The sequence below is a fragment of the Elaeis guineensis genome, chromosome 7 (genome assembly GCF_000442705.2).
Source record: "Elaeis guineensis isolate ETL-2024a chromosome 7, EG11, whole genome shotgun sequence".
Taxonomy (NCBI): domain Eukaryota; kingdom Viridiplantae; phylum Streptophyta; class Magnoliopsida; order Arecales; family Arecaceae; genus Elaeis; species Elaeis guineensis.
In genome coordinates this window covers 96,610,197-96,635,469 of record NC_025999.2, presented here as the reverse complement: position 1 = coordinate 96,635,469, position 25,273 = coordinate 96,610,197, and the positions used below count along the sequence as shown (strand labels likewise).

General features: G+C 38.5%; 3 protein-coding genes and 1 pseudogene across 3 annotated transcripts; 2 read left to right on the top strand and 2 right to left on the bottom strand.

The window, feature by feature from the left end:
- Positions 1-243: 243 nt before the first annotated feature.
- LOC105048385 (uncharacterized) lies at positions 244-8,235 on the bottom strand. The gene is given in 12 exon segments (XM_019851505.3): positions 244-494; positions 497-589; positions 592-639; positions 642-743; positions 746-775; positions 778-1,059; positions 1,062-1,323; positions 1,326-1,798; positions 1,801-2,170; positions 2,421-4,132; positions 4,135-4,366; positions 8,058-8,235. Coding segments are annotated over 11 exon segments (3,597 nt in total). The 5' UTR covers positions 4,241-4,366; positions 8,058-8,235; the 3' UTR covers positions 244-375.
- A 3,012-nt stretch (positions 8,236-11,247) lies between these two features.
- LOC105048246 (dirigent protein 5) lies at positions 11,248-12,201 on the top strand. Its single transcript, XM_010927502.4, has one exon. It carries the CDS (start codon positions 11,508-11,510, stop codon positions 12,072-12,074), a length of 567 nt encoding a protein of 188 aa, XP_010925804.1. The 5' UTR covers positions 11,248-11,507; the 3' UTR covers positions 12,075-12,201.
- Positions 12,202-15,013: 2,812 nt separating this feature from the next.
- On the top strand, positions 15,014-15,620 carry LOC105048247 (dirigent protein-like; annotated as a pseudogene).
- Positions 15,621-17,267: 1,647 nt separating this feature from the next.
- On the bottom strand, positions 17,268-24,579 carry LOC105048248 (uncharacterized). The gene is given in 5 exon segments (XM_010927503.4): positions 17,268-18,039; positions 18,042-18,422; positions 18,425-19,925; positions 23,383-23,541; positions 24,316-24,579. Coding segments are annotated over 3 exon segments (1,980 nt in total). The 5' UTR covers positions 19,665-19,925; positions 23,383-23,541; positions 24,316-24,579; the 3' UTR covers positions 17,268-17,680.
- Between the last annotated feature and the right edge of the window lie 694 nt (positions 24,580-25,273).

Genomic DNA, 25,273 nt, shown 5'->3' with positions numbered 1-25,273 from the left:
TAACTCAGAAAGCAGAAAAGAAACTATAAGCACAATAAAGACCGTTTTGCATGGTATCTCTTTTATTTCTCACAATACCAATAGGCAAAGGAGCATATTGCACAGCACAGAGATAACCACAAACTGTAACTTTGGCAAGCTAGTTTGTTTGTTCAAATCTCATGTCACATCCAAAATTGGTGCAAGAGATCATTTTTATTCCAAGTAGTATGAAAATATAAACTCAAAATGCAGAGAAAAATCTTAAGGCACAAAAGAAACTGTCTTACATTGAAACTCTTTTATTTGTTACAAAACAGACAGACAGAATCATATCACAGGACAGAAATAATCATGCATAGTTATAGCCTTCTCCATCATTCTCCACATGATGTTTCAGCATGCAACTTTACAACAAGAAGTCTTGGCTGGTTTGTGTCGTCTAACCTTCACCATCTTCTTCTTCTTACGTGCCAACTTCTTCTCTAGATCCTCGATTCTCCCATTAAGATCGAAATAACTCCCATGTGCTCTTTTCCCATAAGAAGCAATTTCTCTAACATCTCCCTTAGCTTCTCATTTTCTTTCACCAACTTGTCCTCCATGCTCAATTCATAATCGAAACTGGTCCAGCTATTGGAATGGAATCTTTAGGTTGAGCACAGCAATTCCCTCTTCTTCTGGAACTGGAGTACTTGCTTCATTAGTAACTGCTTCTACAATTGGCACATGAGAGGACTCTTTATGATGAATTTCCTCAAGGATGAAGGTGCATCTTTATCCATAGTTGCTTCTAGGCAGTTTTAGATGCTAAAGACATCTCTTTATGTTCAATGACCTCATCAGCAGCCCTTGAGTTGGTTCTATTCTCTATGCCAGACTCAGGAGATCTGCCCTGCACGGTAATTTGGTCCTGTGACATGATGCCAACTATTGTCGCTTGCATATCTAAGTTCTTCTCTATCATACTTCCAACATCAATACTCTCTTCAGAAGCCCCAGTAGTAACAGCTGTTGCAGATGCGACTTCAATGTTTATAGTATCAGCAGCTGCATCTCCGGATGCCTCCTCTGCAAAATATTTTCTTTTTCCACTGGTAACATTCGAGGCTCCTTTTTAGTTCCGGCTTCGCTGACATAAGTGATGGATGCCTTGTCCTCAGAGCTAAATTCACCAACTCCTGGCATGGTTTCCACAAAGTTTACTGCATTAGTGACATGTGCTGTGTTTAGAACTTCCATGGTGTCAGTAGGCACGTCTCCTACAGTCTTCCCCATAAAATCACTTTCTTCTGGCAATGACAACATTTGGAGATCCTTTTCTTTGCTGTCATCTTCAATGCTCCCGTAATAGGTGCCTCATTCTCAGAGTTAGGTTCATCCTTTTCTGGCAGAGGTTCTTGAAACTTTAATGCATTGGAAACAGCTTCATGCTCTTCAACTTTGATTTCAGTAGCTTTCTTAGCATCGCATCTCTCCAATGATTCCATCAAACCCTTCTCCATTTCTAGATTCACCTGTGTGTTTGGATGAGCTCCATAATCACACATCTCTTTCTTCACTGATTCAAAATCTTGACAGTTAGGCCTTTGTGTCTCTAAATGCTCTTCCACATCCAACTTGGTGGCTTCAGCTTTAGCAGCAGAAGGTGCCTTGAGAACCTCCTTGACACTAGATGCCAAAGATGCCGAACATTCTTCTAGCTTAAGGGAAGGCTCTTCAATGAACAATTTTGAATCTTCCAATGCCACAGCTTCAGAAACAGGTTGTTCCTCTCCCTGCATAGGTGCTTCTTTATGCTCTCCATTCACACAAGAGTCATTTCTTTGTTCAACAAATCTGCAGCCTCTCCTGATACAGATTCTAGCTCTTGATTTTCTGTTACTAATAGTGTGTCTTTCTTTTTCTCTACCTCAGCCTCTTGCATTTTTTCTCTAGATGTGAAATCTATGGTGCAGTTCTGATCACATAGTTGTTCATAAGCCTGCTCAGACGATGCTTCAGCCGCTGCAGCTGAACTTTCAAGACAAGTAGCTTGATGATCAAAAGCTTTGCTGATAGTACTTTCTTCAATCTCAGATGATTCATGCTCTACAGTGGCATGACTGCTTAGAGAATCAAGCTTCTCTTGTAGGCAAATGAGCTCTCTCGCAACAGATTTCCTGACCTCTCTTACACTTTGGTGCAAGCCCTGGTTAAGTTCATGCCAACTCAGAATTAAAACTTAAACCATTTCCAAAGCCGAAAAAGAAAAGAGTTTATGTTGTAGACAAGTTCTAGTGATGCATTCATAAAAATAGCAAATGCAAAAAATGCAACTAAAATGATCAACAGTACTTAACTTTCTCTCTTCAAACCAAGATTGCTTTGATGGGTCTTTGAAAAGTTGCAATAAAATTAATATAATGTGTAAAAAAAAAAAAATCAGTAAAGGCTCATACCTGGATGGTATCCAGCTGCAAAAGCAGATTCATTATAGCCTCACTTATGACCACCTTTTGCTTCATATCTTGCCCTTTTGAAGAGGTTTCAAAACTTTGAATTTGTTTTTTGATATCCTCCACCTGTTCATGAATTTGAGCTATCTTCCTAAGTTTCTCCAAAGGTTTCCATCTTCTCACTTCAAACCCTCTATATGCAGACTGAATAAGAATTGCTGCATCTGATTCTAATAAATTCCTTCTTTCTTTCCTTGCATCCGCCTTTTTCATTTCTGCAACCTCCATTCCTCTACTCTCCTCAATCTTCTTTTCCTGGTCATCAGATATCCCATTGTCAGAGTCCTTTATTTCTACTCCAATACTATCTGAAGCTTCACCACCACCCCAACCATCTTTAATCCTCTGCTCACAAACTTCATTAGATTTCTCTGTAATAGCTTTCTGCAGATCATTTTTTATCAAAATGGTTGGCACCACATCTTGGCTACCCTGCTCTTGTTTTTCTACTTCATTTAATGACTTATCCTTAACATCAACAACCCGAATTTCTTTCTTAGGAATTTCCTCCTTGATCTCTTTCTGAGTTGAACCTTGTTCTTTGTTATCCTGATGAATTTTCTCTTTCTCTTTAAGGCCAGGTGGACTAGGAGATCGGGATGTGCCATTTCCATTCTTCCTCCTTGGCAATGGGTCAACTCTTAAACATACAGGAGGCAGCTTTGATGACTTGACAGTTGATGATTGTTTGCCATCAGAAGGCTTGTTCACTCCATTCTCTTCCTTTTGTTTTTTAGAGATACTAGACTTCTTTTTGTCATTCTTTTCATTTTGCTTCTCATTTTCACTGCTTTCCTCCATTTGCCTAACTGGAATGGTTTTAGTTTTCATTTCCTTTTCACTTACTGGTTCTCGACGTGCTCGAGTTGCAAGCTCATCCTCTGCTACTCCTAGTTTCTCCACACGATTCTCATTCTCTAGAAATTTCAGTGGGATAATCTTAACTTTTGGCATTTCTTCTGAAACTTTTGGACTGGTACCGAACTCCTTCAGATCATTCACAACCTGCTCTGGTTTGTTATAACCAGGCATCCAGAAAATTGGCCAGGGACACTGACTCTTTTTCTCTTCATTCTGTGAGAGCTTTTTGTCATCTCCATCGTGCCTCAGACCCTTGAGGTTGTTAATGTCTAGAGGGATCCATTCATTCCAAAGTCCAGGTTGTGATTCAGAATTTTGGCTTGTGTCTTTCTCCTTTGAATAATTATTGGGAACCCACGCTACAGGATAAGGGGAGTTTGGCAATTTAATCAAGCTGGAGTCACTCTCCTGTGGCTTTGGCTCTGATTCCAGCTTTTGTTCTTCAATCTTCACACCAGTATTCTCACCCCAATGGCACTTATGATTTGGACATCCACAGCAGTGATTTTTAGCCTTGTCATAATCGTAATGAGCATGATCAAACGAATAATGAGGAGGTGGCACGAAATAGGGTGGGTGGGCATCAGGATAAAGTGGATATGGTCCATGATAGTAACATTGAGGAGGTGGCTGAATGTGAGGGTATGGAGGTCTGAAACTATAATATCCTGGAGAGTAGCTATAGTTGCAGCAGCCATGACATTCAGTTGGATTTGAGTGGCTGGTGCTGCCACTGTAAGGCCATGGTCCAAAAGAGGGAAATTTAGATGAATCTACTCTCATTTGAGGGGGACAGCCTCCCAATTCGGATAGTGGCGATAAGGATATGGAACGTGGTAAGCGTCTCTGTGGTGAGGCAAAGTCTGAGGGTATGGGTCCATACATTTGTAAGCAGGAAACATTATTTAAGAGTCTGTAATAATAATAAAGCTTAACCTTAAAGGACAGGGTCTGTGGCAGTGAGAACCTGTGGATGTTTCTACCCTTCCTCACAGGGTAAGGGCAAGTGATTAATAATACTGTCAATCCTGCAGGAACAAGCACAAAAAAAACGAAAAGGAAAAAAAAAGAAAAAAAAAATTAGAAACAAAACAACAGCTCAAAAGTGAGATTTGCTAAGAAGACAGCCAACAGCAACTGAATATTTACTTCAGAACAAGAATCTCATCAAACAAAGTGGCAGTAACACAACAAGATAAGCAAGTTTAAACACATTTTAGACAATGTAGTCCAAGCTAAACATCCCCAAATACGTCAGAAAAAGTGGAGACTCTATTAACAAATGGAATTCCATACACATTTCAAAGAATAACAATGCCGTATCATGATGAAATTTACATAATCAACTGGAAGTCACAAACTTTATTTTTGAATAAAAAATGCCTCGCAAACAGGAGAAATAAGAGATGGAAACAGACCAACAAATCACGCATACCTCCCAGCCTGAAATTTAATAAACTACTATGAAAAATGAAATGGCCCCTATCATGAAACTATGTTCTTCATAACTAAGATAAGGCTTCATTGGATGATATCTTGAATTATCCCTCAGCAGTTAAAACAAATGGGCCAGTCCCTTTGATTAAGTTAGCAATAAGGTGTCAGATTTATGGCATTGAGTTCCATGGTTGCATTAAAAACAGCTATCTAAAGAATGCAGGGAAGTCTGCCAAAAATGACTCGTAAAAGCCTAATTATACATGGGATGGATACAAACTTTTATATGAAATCTTGACGAAGTCCCAAATCCAGACCAACTTATGTTGGAGGAAGGAAGACAATCTTGGTTTTGGTTGCATCTTTCACAGTGTTCGATTGGGTATTCGTCGGTAATGATGAAAGCAATTAATTTCATCTGTTGCAGATTTTATTTCAATGAAGAGAAATGTACCTCGATTGCTCAATGGATTTTTTTTTTTTTTTTGATTTAAAGGGTTGGAATTCTATCTGTTGCAAATGTAACGACCCGAAAAAAAAAAAAAAAAAAAAAAAAAAAAAAAAAAAACAGAGGAATCGGGAGGAAGAAGACTCCCGTTGAGAGTCTTCTTCCCACCGTGAAAAGGAGTGGGGAATCCGAGTAAAAACCGGATTCCTCCTCTATAAAATCCTCTTTCCCCTTCCTTTAGGTTTTATCACGGGATTTTGAGAGATTGAGGGATTTTTTTTCAAAAGGATCCGCGGGTTCTTAGATGGAAAAGAAAAAGATTGTCGGAGTTCTTCTCGGCTGCCGGAGCTCGAGGTAAGCCCCTCCCCTTCTTCCTCTCCCTCTTCCCTTTCTCCTCTGGCCCAAAGCCTCGCCGCCGGCCACCGTCTTCGCCGGAAAATCCATGAACAAAAAAATTTCCTATTTTCCGATCTCTTTTTGATTCTCGCCGGCCGAACCTTGCCACCGGCCGTCCACTGCCTACCGCCGCCTCCACCTGTTGTCGGATCTCCGGCCAAGCTGCCGGAGCTCGAGCCGTCGAGGGGGGGAACCTTACGGTCTCCCCTGTTTCAGCCAAGGGAGGCCGTGGGAAGAAAAGAAGAAAGGAAGAAGAAGAAGAAAAGAAAAAAAAAAGAAAAAGGAAAAAGAAAAAGAAAAGAAAAAAAAAAAAGAAAAAGAGAAAGAGAAAAATAAAAATAAAAATAAAAAAAAATAAAATAAGAAGAAGAAGGAGAGAATTTTTCTCTCTCTCCTTTCTCTCTTTTTTCTCTCTCTTTTCTCTCTCTCTACCTTCTCTCTCCAGTTTCTCTCTCTAGATTCTCTCTATTTTCTCTCTCTAGATCTTTCTCTCTTTTTGTGGATTTTATCTCTCTAGAATCTTTCTACTCTCTCTCTGATTACATCACAAACCCTAAGATAAATTTGAAATAAAAATAAGATGATCTGAGATTGCTCCGAAATTCATGCGGTAGATCTGATCCCAGTACGATTCTATTTGAAATTTGTAACACTTGATTCATATTGAGTCACCCTGATAGGACCTTTGATGATCTCGATCATGATTGCCTCATCGAAAAAAATACGAAGATTCTCTCTCCACTTTCTCTCTCTACTTTCTCTCTCTAGAATTTTCTCTCTCTTCATGAATTTTCTCTCTCTAGAAGTCTTATGGATCAGTGGAGGATCCAGATACTTAGGTAAATCCTAATTTTGGTTAATCCTAAGAGAGATCCTAGATTTGTGTTAGGATCGATTATCGATAATTTTCTCTATATATGATTTTTATGTTTGATCAGGATTATGAAGAGATGATTGTCTGCATATGATATCGAGTGGAATATTTTGTTAAAGAATTCATAAATCAAAGAAGAACATTGATTTTTGTGTTTGAATCAGTCACCGGTAAAGGTAAGAATTTTTGTACATGATCATCATTATATATGTTATTTTATCGTTGGTTTAATCTCATTGATTTTGCATCGTTGGATTTGAGATCGATGAATTTGTTATATCTGAGATATTGTTATTTATTTATTTATGTGATTTTGAGCATGAGTATGCTATATCAATACAAATGTATCAGCGATTGATGGCATGATTATGTGTATGACATATTTATTACACTGCAAAAGATGAATTGATTAATGAAGTCAAATATCATAATTTCATGAAAAGGAAAAGAAAGAGAAATATGGTTTGGACTGGCCTTATCATGTGGAATAACTTGCCAGGAGTTTATGCCTGGGACAGCCCCCACAGGCTTATGTGTAGAAGAATATGATCCGAGAAAGATCATGAAGAATCTGATCCGAGAAAGATCATGAATGATTTGATCCGAGAAAGATCATGGCCACTTTGATCCGAAAAAGATCATGAATATTTCGATCCGAGGAAGATCATAGAAATCGATCCGAATAAAAGATCGTCGCATGATCCTGGTAGTCCAAAGCCAAAGCCAAAGCTAAAGCTAAAGCGAAAAAGAAAAGGATTAAATATGATGTGATAATAGAAGAAAATAGAAAGATAAGACATGAAACAATCGTTGAATAAAATTGTTTCACTTATTTAACATATGATGATGCATCTCTTTGATAAAACAGATAATCTATAAATGTTTGCAGTATTCTGGACAGTGAACATCGACTTTTACGTGTTATTGCCTATCATTATTTTCAGATTATATTATTATATTGGTGTGATATGGAAATTCTTACTGGACTGCTCACATCCCTTCATTTTTTTTTCTTCTCAGAGTTACAAGATGTCCATGGTTGGCTATGGTATGAATTTGTGAGTGAGCGGATGCATAAATAGAGTACCGTTGATACCTGAGCAGAGGATTGAAGGAATGTTAATTGTAATTATGCAATATTTTATGAATTATTATTGAAATTAATTGTTATGGATGTTAAGGTTGTAGTGATTTAAATTGGCCTTGCATATTCTTTAGGGCTTGCTCTAAGGAGTGTGCGGCCATCACGTATCCGACCCGGATGTTGGGTTCGGGGCGTGACAGCAAAGATGCTCAAGAACACATTTTCTGAAGGGTAGAATGCAAACCAAGACAGAAATTACTTAAGCTACACGGTTCTCAAAAAAAACAAAGGGGTAACAGGACAAGAATTCATCTGTTCCATCCAAGAACCTAATTGTCTCAAATTAAAAAGAAACCTCCAAGAAATCTAAATTTCCAACCCCATTGCTCCGATAACTCTAAAGAAGGAAAAAAAAAAATCCAAGAACCCCAAAGAATAGATCTAGGAGCGATGAGAGAGAGAGAAGGGGAGAGGGCTTACAGATGAGGTGGATTTTTGATTGCTTATAACCTTCCGAGCGATCCACGAACCAAATGACTAGCAACGGTGCGATGCAATCCGCCAACCCTTTTGCTTTCTCTCCTTTTGTTTCTCTCTACCTCTCTGCTTACGCTTTGAAGCTTCGCGATCTTCTCTGAGGGGTAACTGAAGGGGCTTCTCCATCGCTATTTATTCCGAAGTCCCCAACGGCCAACGACCTGGCTGGCGCCTTCCAGAGCTTTCACGACGTGGGCGCGGGCCTTCGGCGTCGTTCTGGACGTTTCTCGGGTCCCACCTCATCCCGCCACGCGAAAAGACCTTCAAGTCCGTCTTCCCAGCAAAATTGAAACGACATGGGTTCATTAAGGGAGGGCCCACTAAAGATCCACCCAGGATTTGGACGTCAGCATTTGGAATTTGGATCACGGAGAAACTATTGGTGAGAATGATTTTACTGTATATATTTTGAAACATCTGTTAATAAATCAATATATTATTTATAATAAAAAATTATATTATTATCTAAATTTGATTAAAAATTTAAATACAACAAAAGCTTCATTGTTAATTATAATTGATGAGTTGATCAATTTTATCATTTCTAATAAATAAAAATTTATTTTTTTAAATAGTATGCTAGTTTGTTATTGGATGGTTCAAAATATACACGATAGAATGGTCCTAATTAATAATTTTTTTGAACTATAACCCTACAATATAAGCCTAAAATGATTAAACACAACTAAATCATGTGATTACGAAGTCAAGCTATTATCTATTAATAGCTCAACCCAGCCCTCCATCCAACATGGCCCAACTTAAGCCCGTACTACACATTATGCGGTTGGCTCAAGCAAATCAAGCTCCCAAGTGCAACACCAAATAATCATTTATTTGACTGCTAATAAATGGTCGAGAGTCTCTTATCGAAAAAAATAAATGGTTGAGAGTCTCTTATCCTCTATTGTTCTCTAAAAAGGGGGGGAAAAAAATCTTGAAATGCCAAAATTTTCTCATTACACTATTTGATTGTTGAAAGACCTTAACATTGTTACATTCACATCATTATTTTGAAAAAGACTATAATATCATGTTAGCACCTCTAAAATCCTATGTGAAGAAATATAGTTGTAGATCTAAATCTTATCGTTGTGATGCAATTTTCGTTTTCTATATACTTGCGTTACAACAAAAACAAAACAAAGGTGCAAACGTCATATGTGGGCTTCATCCAATCATTAACCTGACAGATTGTTGGGCCAACCTAGTGATAACATGATAGTGGGAAATTGTTAGGCCAGCCTCTCAAAGCCCAAGCTAGGTCCAACCTCTATAACCGTGGGACGGCCATTTAACTAGGCTGGACGATGGGCTTTATCAGACCAATGGCCATCCCTCTCCGCATAGCTATGGAAGCAGTATGTCTTTGGCCTGTCTCACGGCTAATTTGTTTTAGTATAACCATGACTACCAAGTACTCGAACCATCTCTCTTGCAGGGTCTATTGGGATACCACCATGGTTGGAGGCATATAAAGGAGGAATTAAAGGCCATCTTTGAGAATGCTTCAATCCCCAATCATTCGATGTACTGGCCATCAAGCAAGTGCACTCACTAACAATCAACTACTCTGGATGCAGGATGGCAATAAAAGAAAGTGTTTTGTCTTTCAAGATGGCTAGAATCAACCTCATCACGTAAAACTGCCATAGCGGCATTATGGGTGGAGAGTCAACTCCAAATATCCTCAGATTGAATCTTCATCACTTCACATGATCAGCCAGGCATAAGTAGCAATGCCGGTCTCTCAATTGCACTAAAAAACATCTTTATAACTAGAGAAATTCAGCACTTGATTTTATTCATATTTCTCTCTTATGTTGTACATCTAAATAAATAAATAAATGAATGGGATGTTTAGTTAGGAGGAATTAGGGTCAGAAATTGGAACGTGAATAGATGACTCCTATTTCAATTATTTGGTTGGAAGAAATCTCATTTCGATTTCGATTTCGAAGTGAAATGAGAATAGCCCAATCTACCTACAACTCCATCCCAATGTTTCCTTAAGAATTCAAATTTCTATTCTATTTCCAGTCACAAATCAAATTTTTTGAAAGATTCGGCCATTCCGATTCCGATCCAATTCATTTCGATAGATGGGTTACGAATCAAACACTCTCAAAATAACCGGAGAAAGCTTTAAAATGAGAGAACAAGGTTCAGTTAAGTTTGGCAATCATGGTTGTCCCGACTTCATTGTCAAGTTCACTCTAAACTTGGAGGGGATCATACTCAAGAAAGATGCCGAAATGACCAGAGATAACTATGTTAAAGATGCCCAATGTAAACCAGGCCAGCAGCCTCAAACCAGTGGGACAAAAGAATGAGCATCATACTTAACTCCCCCACAAAAATAATTGCAAAAGAAGGACAAGACCTCGCTTTTTTCCCTTTTTCCATTTTTTTTTTCAAGAGAGGATACAGGACAGATAATGGCCGGCAGAGAGACGCTTGCAGGAGCCGGACTCGAATCAAAGCATGAGCTGATGATGACGGAGGAAGAGAGAATATTCTATTCCACATCAAATTAATTTGGAACAACCAAGTTCCAAAAAGATTTGAAATCAACCAAGCGATTCACTTCTTGTTTGGTTTCAGTGGAATGGCAGTTGACCACCAATTATACCATCGGTCAATGAAATTATATATATATATTACTAATATCTATCCATATTTCTTCTAATATTTTTTTTTCATATAAATATTATTATATATAATATTATAATCTGATATATCATATTATATAGTTTATATTCATAAAATATAGATTATATATGTTATAGATAACATAACATAATATTGATAATATATATACATATATATAATAACATTATATGATATGTTATATTATATATTATCATTATTATATTACTACATTACTATGTTATTGTATTATTATAAAAAGATTAGCGGTATATCAGAAATAAAATTAAAAAAATTATTTTTTTAATTCATGAAAAAATGACTTACCCTATTCCTAGATGGATAAGATATTTTTTTCATTTTATGAATAAATGCCATCTATTGAAAAATAATCTATCCACTTAGAAAAATATAAGAATATAGGTAAATTAATCAATAAAAAATTTGATTAATTTTCCTATGGTATGCATCCACCAATAAACAGGCTTTAGTATATACTTCACCCACCATCCGGGCCTTGCTATAATTCTTTTCCTGTTCCCACTCATTCTGGCATAACTAGGCTAGTCGGCTTTATTTGCATCTGCCACTCAAAAAAGACCAAAACCTACTGGCAGGGGAATCCCTGCAGGTCTCTTTTACATTGTGGGAAGGCACCTTCACGCCAAGTAGTGTGTGTATATATATATATATATAAGGAAGAGTGGTCTAGAGTTCCACCAAAGTGCTTCAACAACAGTAACAATGCAGGGATCACCAACACCATCCGCCAAGTCTTGTTCGCTTCTCCTCCTTTCCTTTCTACTAGCCTTCCAAATAGGCCTTGCTCACACGAAAGCTACCATCTCCAAAGACAAGCCTTGCAAGCGCCTGGTGCTCTACTACCACGACATCCTCTTCAATGGAACCAACGTATCTAATGCCACCTCTGCTGCCGTCGCCAACCAAACAGCCCTCGGAGATTACAAATTTGGCATGTTCGTAGTGTTCGACGACCCCATGACCGAAGACCACCACCTGCTGTCCAAGCCGGTGGCCCGGGCTCAGGGCTTCTACTTCTACGATATGAAGAAAGAGTACAACGCATGGTTTGCGTACACGCTTGTGTTCAACTCCACTGAGTACGGCCAGGGGACTATAAACATAATGGGGGCCGACCTGATGGGCCAGGAGACGAGGGACCTCTCCGTGGTCGGTGGCACCGGGGACTTCTTCATGGCGAGGGGAATCGCAACATTTAGGACTGATACATTTCAAGGTGATGCATACTTCCGGCTTGAGATGGATATCAAGCTGTTCGAGTGTTACTGAGGGAGTGAGAAGAGACTTGAGTGTGAGGATGGTATAGGACTCTAGATGTTGGAATCATGTTAGACCAAGCCTCGGCTTGATGCTTATATTGTTTTTGAGATGTAGTGCTTGATGCTTATAATATAAGATGTTTGCCTTTATTAAGATGGCTCGATGTTTACTTGTCTCTGCCTGCAGGTTATTTATCCATAGAAATAGAAATATACGCATTAGTGATCATGACACCATCAGAACTGTCGGCTTCTAGTTCATTAAACAGTTGATCATTAAATATTCTCTATTGGTCTCCTAGAAATACACATTAGTCTAAAAGTTGGGTGGTTATTCTCCGCTGCTTCTCTTTTTATCGGGAAAAAGGAAAATACACATCAGTCTAAAGGGCTATTGCCTCCATCCATGATCCGTATCCAAACCAATGAGCAAAACTGGAATTTTCTCCGAACAACATCTAGATAGTAATACACACACACACACACACACACACCCACACACACACACACCACGCACACATACATACACACACACACACACACACACACATAAGGGAAATTTATGGAGGTATGCAGCACTCCTATATTGAGAAGAAAAGTTAAAACATTTGGTTATCCTGATACTTGGCAATATTTACTCTATTTCTAGTTAAATCTCTCTCTTAATTTTATTTTTGCGAGATTCTAGTTCTCTATAAGCAGAGAAAACTTAGGAGACACCTCGCATTGCGGCCATTAGAGGAGTAGGCATCAGACGTTATAAAAATTTCACTGTTTGTTCTCTACTCACAAACAAGAAATTAAAAAAGCAGAAGGAACACCAAAAGACCTCCATATGTCTCCCTGAAAATAACAGCTCAATGTCAAAGTTGCAGGTATGGGGAAAAACCATTAGATAGAAGTTTCCAAAATTTTCGGCTCAATCCCAGAAACGCACCCCCAAACGAGCCATTTTGTTTGCCGGCGTTGGCGCAAGGTGCTCTCTATCAGACTGATACGTTGTGGCGTCTGATAACTCTATACAAAGAATTGGCCTCCGTCGCATGAAGTTAACGGATTAGAAGGTTAATTGCCTCACCCGATCCACCTACCAAAGAAAATGAGTCATTTGAATGTAAAGACGCCTAATAGCTACGGAAAACCTACTCCTTTCGAAGCGCTCGCCACCAATTGCCTAACACCTACGCCTAATACCCATCCGGCACCTACGCTGGACCGGGTCAAGAAGAGGTGCAGATCAGGCAGATTGGATAGATAAATGGAATGGGATGAGATTGGATCGGATCAGATATGAATATCATATAAATATAGAATAATTATAATTTTAAAAATATAATTTAGATCAAAATATATCGTATAGAATTCAAGATGAAATATATTATTTTTCTATCCAATCCGAATATGTTTCAGATATTTTTTCTAGAATCCATATCCATCCCAAATTCTAATCGAATCAAATAAAATCTATCCCATTCAAATTAGATCGGATCAAATACCCGAAAGATAGGCTTAGATTGTCATCTCTAGCTAAATGCATCGGGAGATATGGGCATTTTGATTTTCATTATAATCATTCTGATTCTAATTTCAATTTTGATTATAATATGACTAAACATATCTCGAGTACAATAACTATGAGATTCTTTTAGTTACATTAGTGAAAAGCAGGATCGGTCTTATAAACACTTTTCCTTCAAAACACATGCGCAAATTTGACCGGGAAGATAAATTAATAATTAAAAATTCAATGCAACATGCCTGGATGCATCTGCCATCCAACTGTCGATCGTTGATGTGTTCAAGATAAATTGGTGATGCATGTCCATTTTGGCACAGCAGTAAATGACAGCTGGACGATCACAGGAGGGAATCCCATACTTGGTCGTGCAGCTAGAGGAGATTTCCATAAGCTTCTCTTTTTAAATCCCGCACTTTGATTTGGCTAGCTGGAGGAATACCAGATAAATATATATAATTGATCTTGGAAAAAAGTGTCCATGTTTAACGCTAGTGGATTATCACTTCACTCTTCCACTCACGACATATCTTGAACTCTTTGTAGACACCCACCATGAAGTTAGTTTGATTTTTTTTCTTTTTTTAATGTGCGAGTGTGAGAGAGATACTGCTATTGATCGAGATACCATATCATTTGTACTGAGGGAAGAAGAAAATAAGTGGTGGGCATCTCACCATGGTTGCCAGCCAGAGAGCAAATGCAGAAGTGGAAAACAAAAGCTGTGGTAAGAAATGGTTCTGAAAGCACGAACGCTGGATGATGTAATAAAGCAGGTAAGAAACTCGAGAGAAACCAGAGGAAGACAAAAAAATTTGCAGAGAAACCACCTAGGGAGCAATTAGTAATTGTCTGCCACTGGTCTCCTTTTTATTTAGAATTTATTATCCTATGCGCAATTTTTTATTAAAGCAAGTAATTGTGCAGCAAAACACGTTTTGTACAGCTTCCTTAGCTTAACGTAAGCTTTCGGCAACTTGCCAGGACTTGGTAGTTGATTTTTTTTTTTTTGGTATAAAAAAAAAGGCTGAGCTCTAGCTTGACAATAGTTGGCAGGGTTTGACAGAGACCAGATGGTGTAGTCCAAGGATCTTTGGGAGTGATGTAAAGACTTTGTTATCACCAATTTCCTTCCTTGGTATATTATGTGATGATGATAGCGTGCAAAGAAAGCTAGCACAATTAAATGTACCCAAAAAAAAAAAAAGAAAAGAAAGCTAACACAACCGCTCAAGGACTCGAAGGCTTCTCCTCTCTTTGGCCGGATCATAACTAAGGTGGAAAATTAAGCCAACACACCAATGTGTTTGAATCAAAGGCACCCCTTTGAGCCCTCCTCAATGCTTAAAATAGGCCACAGTAGGAGAGCAAGCCCTGCATCTCTAGCACAACAAACCTACCTCTCTTTTTTTGCTTAGATTACAAAAGATGAGATGGAAGGACGAAGAGCCTTTATTTTCCAACCCCTTCTCTAGCTTCCTCCTCATACTCTTCTCGGTGGCCGAGAGCCAAAAAAAAATTTAGTGCCCTCCACCGATGCAAGAACTAATTGGTGTTCCACTTTCACGATATACTCTACAATGGCCAAAATGCTGCCAACGCCACCTCGGCCATCGTCGGGGCACCTGCATGGGCCAATCTCACGACGCTTGCCTGGTTCATGCACTTCGGGGACGTGGTTGTGTTCGACGACCCTATCACCTTAGACAACAACCTGCACTCCAAGCCGGTAGGCCGAGCTCAGGGCCTCTATTTGTATGACAAGAAGGAGGTCTACACGGCATGGCTGGGCTTCACCTTTGTGTTCAACTCAACAGAGCTGAAGGGGACCATAAACTTTCTCGGTGCGGATCCTATCATGAACAAGACGAGGGATATCTCGGTGGTTGGCGGCACGGGAGACTTCTTCATGACTCGAGGGATTGCCACATTGATGACAGATGCATTTGAGGGTGAAGTCTATTTTCGCCTTCGTGTCGATATCAACCTCTACGAGTGTTACTAAGAAGCAATGTATGATATTAACCTTCTGCGTCTGTTTTGTAGCATGCAGGGAAGAGCGCTTCTTATGTGTTTGTTATATATGGTGGTGTTTTATAGAACATTTCTTTGCTTTGTAAAATCACTATCAAATGCAAAGCTGAGATTAGTTAGTTGGAATTACGGATTTGAACTACTAAGCTTTATTATATCAGCATCAAATATGAAATGGATTTCAAGTACCAAGTTTGACCACGAATACAAAGCATCACCTACCGATCTAAAATTCTCTAGCTAGCTAAAAATGTTTTGCTCACACTATGAAACATCTCAATTTTGACAGGTAGGAACCGCCAATGGGGGTGTATTTATTATGAACGGATATATCTATCGAATTGTGGAGAGGGTAAACACTTGTAGTGGTGTGAGAATGTGGGTCAAAGAGCCATGCTTCAACAAGAGCAGCAGTTCACAGGGATGACCTGCACAACGGACTTTGGGTTTTTGCTAGTTTGAACTAATCTCGGCATGTGGTTTGCCGGCACTAGTTCAAATGATTTATAAACCACCTTGCGCATAAGACCGTGTTAGAAGAAAACAATAATCACGGGGGTTATAAGTGAAAAATGAAATGGGAAATTTGGTCTAAGTGGATTAAGTTGGAAAGTTTAGACAAACATACACTGCTCTTAGGCAGCAATTCTCTAATTTCTCTCCCCCAAATTTACTACCCAGTGCAAGGGCAACTGTATTTATTTTTTATATAATTATTCTTTCAATCATTTTAATAATCTAGGATACGTTTAGTTACACCTTTTGATTTTTGATTTTTTAATTTTTTTTTTAATTTTTACTATTGAGTAAAATAAAAAAAAAAAAGTATGTTCGATAACTACATTGCTATAAAGCAAAAAGCAATATTTGGAGACGGTGAGAGAAGGAGGTGGGGAGGTGAAGAGCTTGACGAGGAAGAAGGGTTCAGGCTCTTTACTTTTTGATTTGGATTTTAGATGTGCGGAAGCAAAAAAAATAGAAAAGTAAGTTTTAGAAAATAAAATTTTTTGCTTTGCATATAAAGTAATTATTTTATTTTTTTTTATTTTTACTTTTTACTTTTCATAATGTTACCAAATATTATTTTTTAATTTTTATTTTTTATAAATTAAAAAATATATTTTTTAACGACTAACCAAACGCACCCCTACTTGATGAAAGCATGCAGCCATACCAGCCATAGGCCCCTACCCCATATACGCCATCTGTTTGGATTACACCATATGCATGGTCCGCGGTTGATGGTTAATTTTGTTCGAGATGTCGGGATGGTGTTGGGGCCCAATCTAACAGAAAAACTCAGGAATTTTTAGCAAGACACATCCCCAAATGCTGATCAATTACTCCTACCATCATATTGTTTGCTGGCAGCAAAAATAGTCATGTACATGGTAAAGGTTCTCATCAATTGACAAGGAAAATGCACAATATTGATAGATAAACAAACCGATGTATGTGTACAGTACAGAATGTTAAAAAACTTAGTACCGCGGACTTGCATTTCATTGGAGTCCCCGTGCTGCTGCAGTGAATTACAGTCCATCCCATGTAGCCAGAAAACTGTCCTGAACTAAATTCCTTTTCTGCAGAAGGGACACTACCATTTGTTGATAAGCTAGTTTACATGTTAAAAAATTACAGTTACAAAATATATCATGTAAAAGATAGTCACAGACAAGTAACAATTTTATTATTTCAATATATTTTAACATATAGCACCTGAAAAGTTGATTATGTACCCCCAGAACTGCATATACAATTTGTAAAGAAGAAAACCGCCGTTCCAACACTAATGTCTGAAACACAAATTTTGATGGCTACACTAAAACACCTTAAAAGCTTTGACCAAGCTTTCTTTTCCCCATATTTATCTCACAAAGGGGCATCAATTGAATTACATACAAGTCCTAGGCAATACAAGCAAGGAATGAGAAAAGCTTGATTTCCTCATTTTCACATGAATCACTTAAGGAGGAAAAACCCAAGCACAGGGAAGAAAGCGCACTATGCCAGAACCAAATCAAACAGAGCAACGGATGGAACAGAGGGATCTCACTGCTTTGTCTTTACAGCCACTTGGGAACAGAAGTAGATGGTACACCCTGCTCAGAATTACCACCCTCAACTTGGCTTCCAGAGTGGCTCGCAAGACCTGCATTACTAGACAGCACCACCATTAATCTCCCACCATGCACCCTACCTTCTGGAAGAGAAATTACCCCAGAATGGAGAGGGTATGCAGGATGCATCAGTGTCCTCTGATCAAGCCTGCTCCAACTCAGTTGACTTTCCCTGCCAGCTCCCATCTTGGAGAACATATCTTGATCAACAACGACCTCTTTCATCTTCTCGGATTTGCTGGGTGCTGGGTACTGGGCAGTGACTGCTCCCAATATGTGGCCCCCGTGAATTTGATGGTCTTCAACTGGGCAGTGTGCGCAGCACAGAGCCCAATTTTGCCCCTGGCAAAGTGATCACAAGGGGGGCTGCCAGCTCCAAAAACTGACCCTGCTTGGCCCCAAGCGCAGCGCTTACCACCCCCATGTGCCTTGCAGAAATCAGTGCTCCCCTGAGCACTCTTCACACAACCCTCAAACTTGCAGCGCTTTCCCCCACCATGACGAACACAGAAATCAGTCCGCCCTCTAGCACTCTTAGTGCACTCTGGTGCCGCACACCTCTTTCCCCCACCATGGGCAACACAGAACTGAGTCCCACCATGCACGCTCTTTGAACAACCACCCTGGAATGCACAACGTTTTCCTCCACCATGCCCCTTACAGAAGAGTGTGCTTCCTTCAGCTCCCTGGTGCAGCCTGGAAATGTACACCTTTTACCTCCACCATGTGCCTTGCAAAACATTGTGCTGCCCTGTGCACCCTTAGTGCATTGTGGATATTGGCAGCGACGGCCACCCCCATGGGAGATGCACAGACCAGATTGACCTTCTGCACTCTTGGTGCAATTCTCCCTCTGGCACCTCTTGCCACCACCATGCCTGATGCATAGACCAGATTTTCCCCTCGCAGCTCGAGTACAGCCTTCATGGCTGCAACGGCGACCACCACCATGAGCAATGCAGTAATCAGTTCGGCCTTCAGCACTCCTTGTGCAGCCCAGGTACTGGCATCGGCGGCCACCTCCATGGGCTTTGCAGTAGATGGTCCTGCCCTCGGCTCCCTTGTGGCAACCAGTTCTCTGGCACCTGCGCCCACCACCATGGGCTATGCATAGCCCAGAAGCACCTCTGGCCCCTTTTCCACATCCCTGGAAGCGACAGTTTTTTGTGCTGCTGCTATGCTGCTCTGGGTGAGCAATCCCGGAAGTAGAGGCAACCGGACTTTTCAGCATTTTGGTCAACATAGATGAGAGATCGAGCACTGGAACTGAAGAAGATTCCCCAGGAACTGTTTGGTTCGAAAAAAATCTGCCATTTTTCTCAGGGGCAGATAGATATGGTAGTAAATTATTCCCATGTTTCCACCGAGATGATGTTGATCCTTCATCAACAGTTGGCGTTGAACCAACCATTACTGATCCATCCAAGATATCTGGATGTTGGGCTGAACATGGAGAGCTATTAGTAATAACAGATTGAGATGGCCCTACTGAAAGACTTAGCTGAAGGTCAATCTTAGGATCCTTTGGAGCGGCAATAGCAGGTTTCTGTTGGCTCGGTGCATTTTCATTGCCAAGATTAAGATGAAAACTTAGGCCCAAAGCCATGGAAGACTCATCATCAGTTTCCTTGGGCGAAGACATCATACAGGCAGTTGTTGAGCTCCTCTTGCTGCTGTCTGACAAAATTGTAGAACACCCTAAACTTAGGGACAGCGAAGCATTTTTCGGAACTTCAGTTCCATCAATATCATCCCACTTCCTCTTTTTTCCCTTCAAGTTAAAATAGACACTGGAGGTGCCGGGGGAATCAAGGCACAATGTGGTGTCTGCATGATATTCAGCCCCTGATCCAGCTCTGCTCCAACATATGGAAGAATTTATAGATGAGGCATTGACAGGAAGTCCAGAGAACCCAAATCTGTTATCCATTGCCACTATTTAAGGAAAGAACTCCAATCTCAACCAACAGTTTAGCCTGACTTCTGGGACTTAGTAGTTAACAAGAATTAAAACAGAGGTCAGAGGACCATGAAGTAATTGCCTCCTCCACTAACAAATCCTGAGGTATCATGACGGTCCATTTCCAAATAATTAGAGAGAAGAACTACAGAGACAATTGCTGAGATTAGGCTACAACCGATGATTCGCAAAAACTGCTGTCATTAGACATGATCAAAGCAACCAATGTTCCTGTTGGAGAAAAAACTAATTAGCAGATAACATAGCTGAACCAACGAAATCAAGATTACTTCAAATTAAACTCTCCACAAAGCAAACACTATAGTTTATAACATGAAAACTAAAAAGCAACAGTAGTTTTTATTAAGTGCATATTCAAGGCAAATGGGATATATAGTGCATAATTAAGAAGTACTACTTGCAATTCAGAAAGCTGATATAAAAAATTTCCTAAGTCCTTTTTAGTACTATCAACTTTGTAAGAGATTAACCCTTTGAACATTATGAAATAGCCTCTTCTGAACAAAATTCTATGAGTGAGCATTACAAGTCTCAACAATACCTAGAAATGCTCAATGCTTCAAAAATATAACATGGACATTATCTAAAGGTATGGGGCCAAATGCCTACTTTACTGCATGAAAGAAATCCAACAAGCCCATGACATGATTGTGGCCAGCTGCTAACTTGTTTCAGCCCATAATTCAGATGAAAATAGGACTTGAGGCAACCATAGAATTTCCCATCCTATCAAACAGAAAAGCAACCACTTTAGAGAGTGTATGAAGGACTAAATGACAGGTTAGTGGCCTAATGCAACATCATGCACCATCAATTAAGCTCAAGCTGAAGAGGTGGTATATCAATGAACAGCTTAACTTATAAGTGATTGGCCAATAATTATATCACTCAAACTTGCTGAATGGCCATGAAATGTGGATTGATGACATGCAACAAAAGATTCAATAGGCTCCCAATAGAACTACATTTAGCTAGGCATCATATCAGGTCATCATTTGGTAGAACAGCACGCCGTCATTGAAGCGGCACCCCTGAAAAGAAGGGCATTCTAGTGACCAAGGCTTCCACCACTGCAGAATATGGGGAGGGTCAGATGTGCACAACCTTGACATACAGAAGGCTGTTTTCATATTTCAAATCCATGACACCATGTCACAGTGGAGCAACCATACCATTACAACAAGGTCCATCCTTTGCCGGCCTAATTATAAAGGATTAGAGCTTTTTTACGTGATGAACTAAGGTGGAGCAACCTAACTACAATACTACAGCCACACCAGCTTCTTGGACCAACTTCCATAGCCTAAAAGAGTAAACTAAAATAAATGTTCCATCATGTCATTGAGGTGACACAGATTTGATGAATTAAGCTGGGATAAAATCTGACTCAGATCCCGTGCATGCCTGCTAGACATCTAGGTTTCAGACCTAGTTCCAATCAGTCAGTTGATGGGCTTGGTTGACCTGAAACTCATCAAGGGTCAGCCTCAGTTTCCTTTGGGAAACTGATTTCTGGATCATCAGGTTATCTGTTTAGCGAGCCAATCTAGTTTGGATTCAGCTTTGCAAAGCAACAGTCCTTGGGGACCCAGTAACCAAGTGAGGTAGAATCCACTCCAAGCATCCCCCCCCCCCCTCCTCTCCTCTTTGATAATGGTTACAAGCACTTTCCGATGCACCTGTATACCTCAATAACATTATTCTATCACAACTTCATCGTTACCAGACTTGATGATTTAGTATTGTAAGAGGGTCAACTATACAAAAAGCCATTAGATTTTTTTTTATTTATTTATAAGAAAGAAGTTCATAAGGTTTCTTAATATTCTTGGTCGGGTTTGGTTTCTTACTGTCAGGTTGTAGTTCTGTGAGTGATTTAGGCAAGGATATATAATGTATAGAAAAAAAGAAGCGCAATATCTGTTATTAGTATTGTAAAAAATAAAGAAAATAAAAAGAAATAGTAATAACAGTAGCTTACCTTAATATGTCAATTGCCAGATCTGCACATTTATTGCATGAACGATTGCACTATTACACAGATCTAGTCATGGTTATCGAATTGTAGATATTGAGCATTTGTTAGCTCACAACAGTCATGCATGATTGCACGCACATCTGGTGTAAATTTTGAACATTTTAGAATGTGTATGTGCAAATTCAAAAAAAAAAAAGTCAAGTATTGATCACAGGATCCCATGATTTAATTATTTGCAAAGTTATATATACCAGGATGTCAACTAGTTTGATGGCATCGAAGAAATAGAGTGCCAGTGGAAGATCTGGGCATAATAAAGGGAGAAAGAGAATTCAAACATATATTAATATATTTGATAAGCTGAAGAGGGCTGTCCCTTTACAGGCATAGTTTGGATTAGATTGGTGCTTGCAAAATGTGCAAGATGAGGTCAGAGAAGAGGCTCTACTAAGTAGCAATGGCAGATTTGGGATCAGACGGGCAAGAAAGAAGCATCAAATTATGCTTCTTGAAGAATTAAGATAGCAGGGTTTTGGAACAGGCATGAAGATAGAGTAGGAGTCTTCTGGTGCTTGAGTTTTCAATGTGCTCCGAAGTTTCAGTCAAAGCATTTTCGATTCACTAAAATGAATATCTAAAAACTGGGGCAATTTTCAGAGTAATGTCCAAGGCTAAATTCATTATGTATGAGCTGTGAATGTCAATTTTTTGTCATTTCTTCATTTATTTCAATCTTGGAAACACTTCTCTAACTTAAAACCACTGCAACCTTGCATCCCAAGAGATTAAGCATGAAATAAATCTTTTGGCATTAATGAAAATACCCTAAACTCAGATCTTATAGCCATTTCAATTATCCTTTGTCATATTGCCATAAAAAAGTAATAATAATGGCATATTATACCCAAATTGTGATTTTTGATATCACATTTGCAAAAATAACATTTTTATGATCTTATTGCAAAACCAACAAAATGAAATTTCCAAACATCCAAATCAATGTACCATACTTAAAATGATTTCTAATTTATATCCTCAACATAGTTTTTTTTATTAGGCTTACTTCCCTAATTGTGGTTGATGTTTTAGTTGTGCAGTAATTATCAATCGAAATTGTTGGAACTGAAGCTGAAAGCAAAAAAAATACCAATTTTATCTGGCAAAAATCAAAACTAAAACTGAGTTTTCAGACCTTGGTTCTCCATTAACAGAAATTACTACCATGGAAACTCATGAAACACATTATAGGATAAGTTAATTATCAAACCAAAGACAATACAACCCAACAGCACAATCAGTCCATTAAGGAAAATAAGTGAACTAATAACCACAACATATTTACATAACAACAACAATAAGAGTATTCCTTTGAAAACATTAAAAATAGAAAAATGGAAGAGGTTAAGTTGTGAGTAAAACCAGTAGATATCATGATATTAGAATAGCCTCAGCATTTGAACAACATATACTCTTTAAAACAGAGGAACAGAAACATGCATGACACCTAAAAGATTAGAGAACTTAACTAAATTAAAAGCTGCAATAAGGACATGAATCTGATCTGACAAATCCATACAGATAACACTTTTACCAAAATAGATTGATGAAAAGTTCCAATCAGCCAAAGCAAGCTGCCAAAAACTTGCCCAAAAATACTGACATAAATAGTTGTTAGATCAATAAGCTTACTGGGGGGATCTGGTACTAGAAGAATCCAGCATGTAGACAGAGACGCTAGCTTGTAAAACAGTGGCATGAACCAGCTTGTGAGAGCTAGACAAACCTAATGTCACGAGCAAAGTTCCAGCAGGGACTATGTTTAGGTTTCCAAAACCACTGATGATGAGTCTGTATGAGGAAAATAGTAAGAAAAGGGCAAAGTTAATAGCTTTAAATTTGTTCATGTCATCAGATATAGGTGGCAGCCAAGAAATTAACTTAATACTAATGAATCATAAGACTATATGCTTGTATATAGTAAATAACACTCCGGAATCACTAGACCTTTATATACCACCACCTTCCGTATCTGAATCAGCAGTGAGAAAGACACAGCTCCACATAGAATACGGAACATGAGTCTATCTTCGAACTGAAGATGAGGGGTTTTCCTTTTTCTAAGAGCAAACGGTGACAGTTTCTTCAGAGACCAAACATAGACGGAACAAAAAAAAACAAAAAGAAGAAAAACAAAGAAAAACCCTAACAAATCAAGAAATCACAACGGCAACCAGACCAACACTATAAAAATCAATCGGGTCTTAACTACAGAAACGCGAATCCCGCATGCGTTCTTGCATCGAGAGCCAAAATTTTCAAGAATCCGACAAAAAAAGACCAAAAACAAATTAAAAAAAAAAATATATATATATATATATATGAACGAAGCGAAAGCGTGAGTCTTGAAGCCAAAAAGGGCAAACTTTAACCAATTAAAACACGAAATCTCAACAAGATTTTTCAATCCAACAGAGGCATGGCACGCAAAAGTTTCATCAGAACACAGGCTACCTCCAAGGAAAGTGGAACCGAGCAGGAAATATCAAAAGATAGCAGAAACCAGTATAAGTACACAGAAAATCGCGCCTTCGAGGCGAGAGAGACAGAGAGGAAGGGGCGAACCTCGAAGCGGCGCTTCCAAAGAACAAGGAATCCGAGAACTCAAGCTGTCAGAGAACCCAAGCGGGGCGGTGGGGACTAGGGTTTCCTTGGACGGGAGCGAGAACCAAAGCAAAGGAAACAGAAGCAAGAGGACGAGAAATTCCCGTCCGAATAAGAACAGCAGAACAACAGAAGCCGGTGAAAGTGGCCGGAGAAAAGCATTGATATAAAAGGTGGAAGGGATGGAGCTAGATTTGTGATTAGATAAAGTTGCATGAGAATCAGATATGCTTCTTTGGTCCAGCCCAACCATATCATTTTAGGATTCATTTGGCTAATATCGTATAAAAATATCTCACACATCAGATTACATATTTGATAGATAATAAATATAAAAAAATTATAAAATAAATAATATATTTAAATTATTTTGATAAAAAATAAAATAAATATTACTAGAGGGTGGCATTTTTTTTTTCCTATGTGAGATTATCAAGTGAAGATAATTTAAAATTATCATTATTTGATAAAAATATCTTCACTTATATTATGTTAATACTATAATATTTATATTATATAATTAATATGTTAATTATATTAATATTTCAAATAGATATTAGGTATAATAAATATTAATATTTTTATTATTAAACATATTATCTATGTTAATATGATACATCTATAATAATACTTAATACATTTCAACTATATATTTATATTAATTATTTATTATAATTATAATTAAATATTAATAAATATTAACTACTAATAAAAATTTAATAAATATTTATTAATTGCTAATAAGTCTAATGTGGCAATTTTTAGTAATCAATACATTTCATTTATTAATACATAGATTTATAAAACTTGTAATATATATTTATAGATATACAAAAAATATACTAAAATTTATTTATGATAAAAAATTATCCAGGGCACTATGAGCTTTACTAAGAAGTTGTTTAGAATATTCCTATTT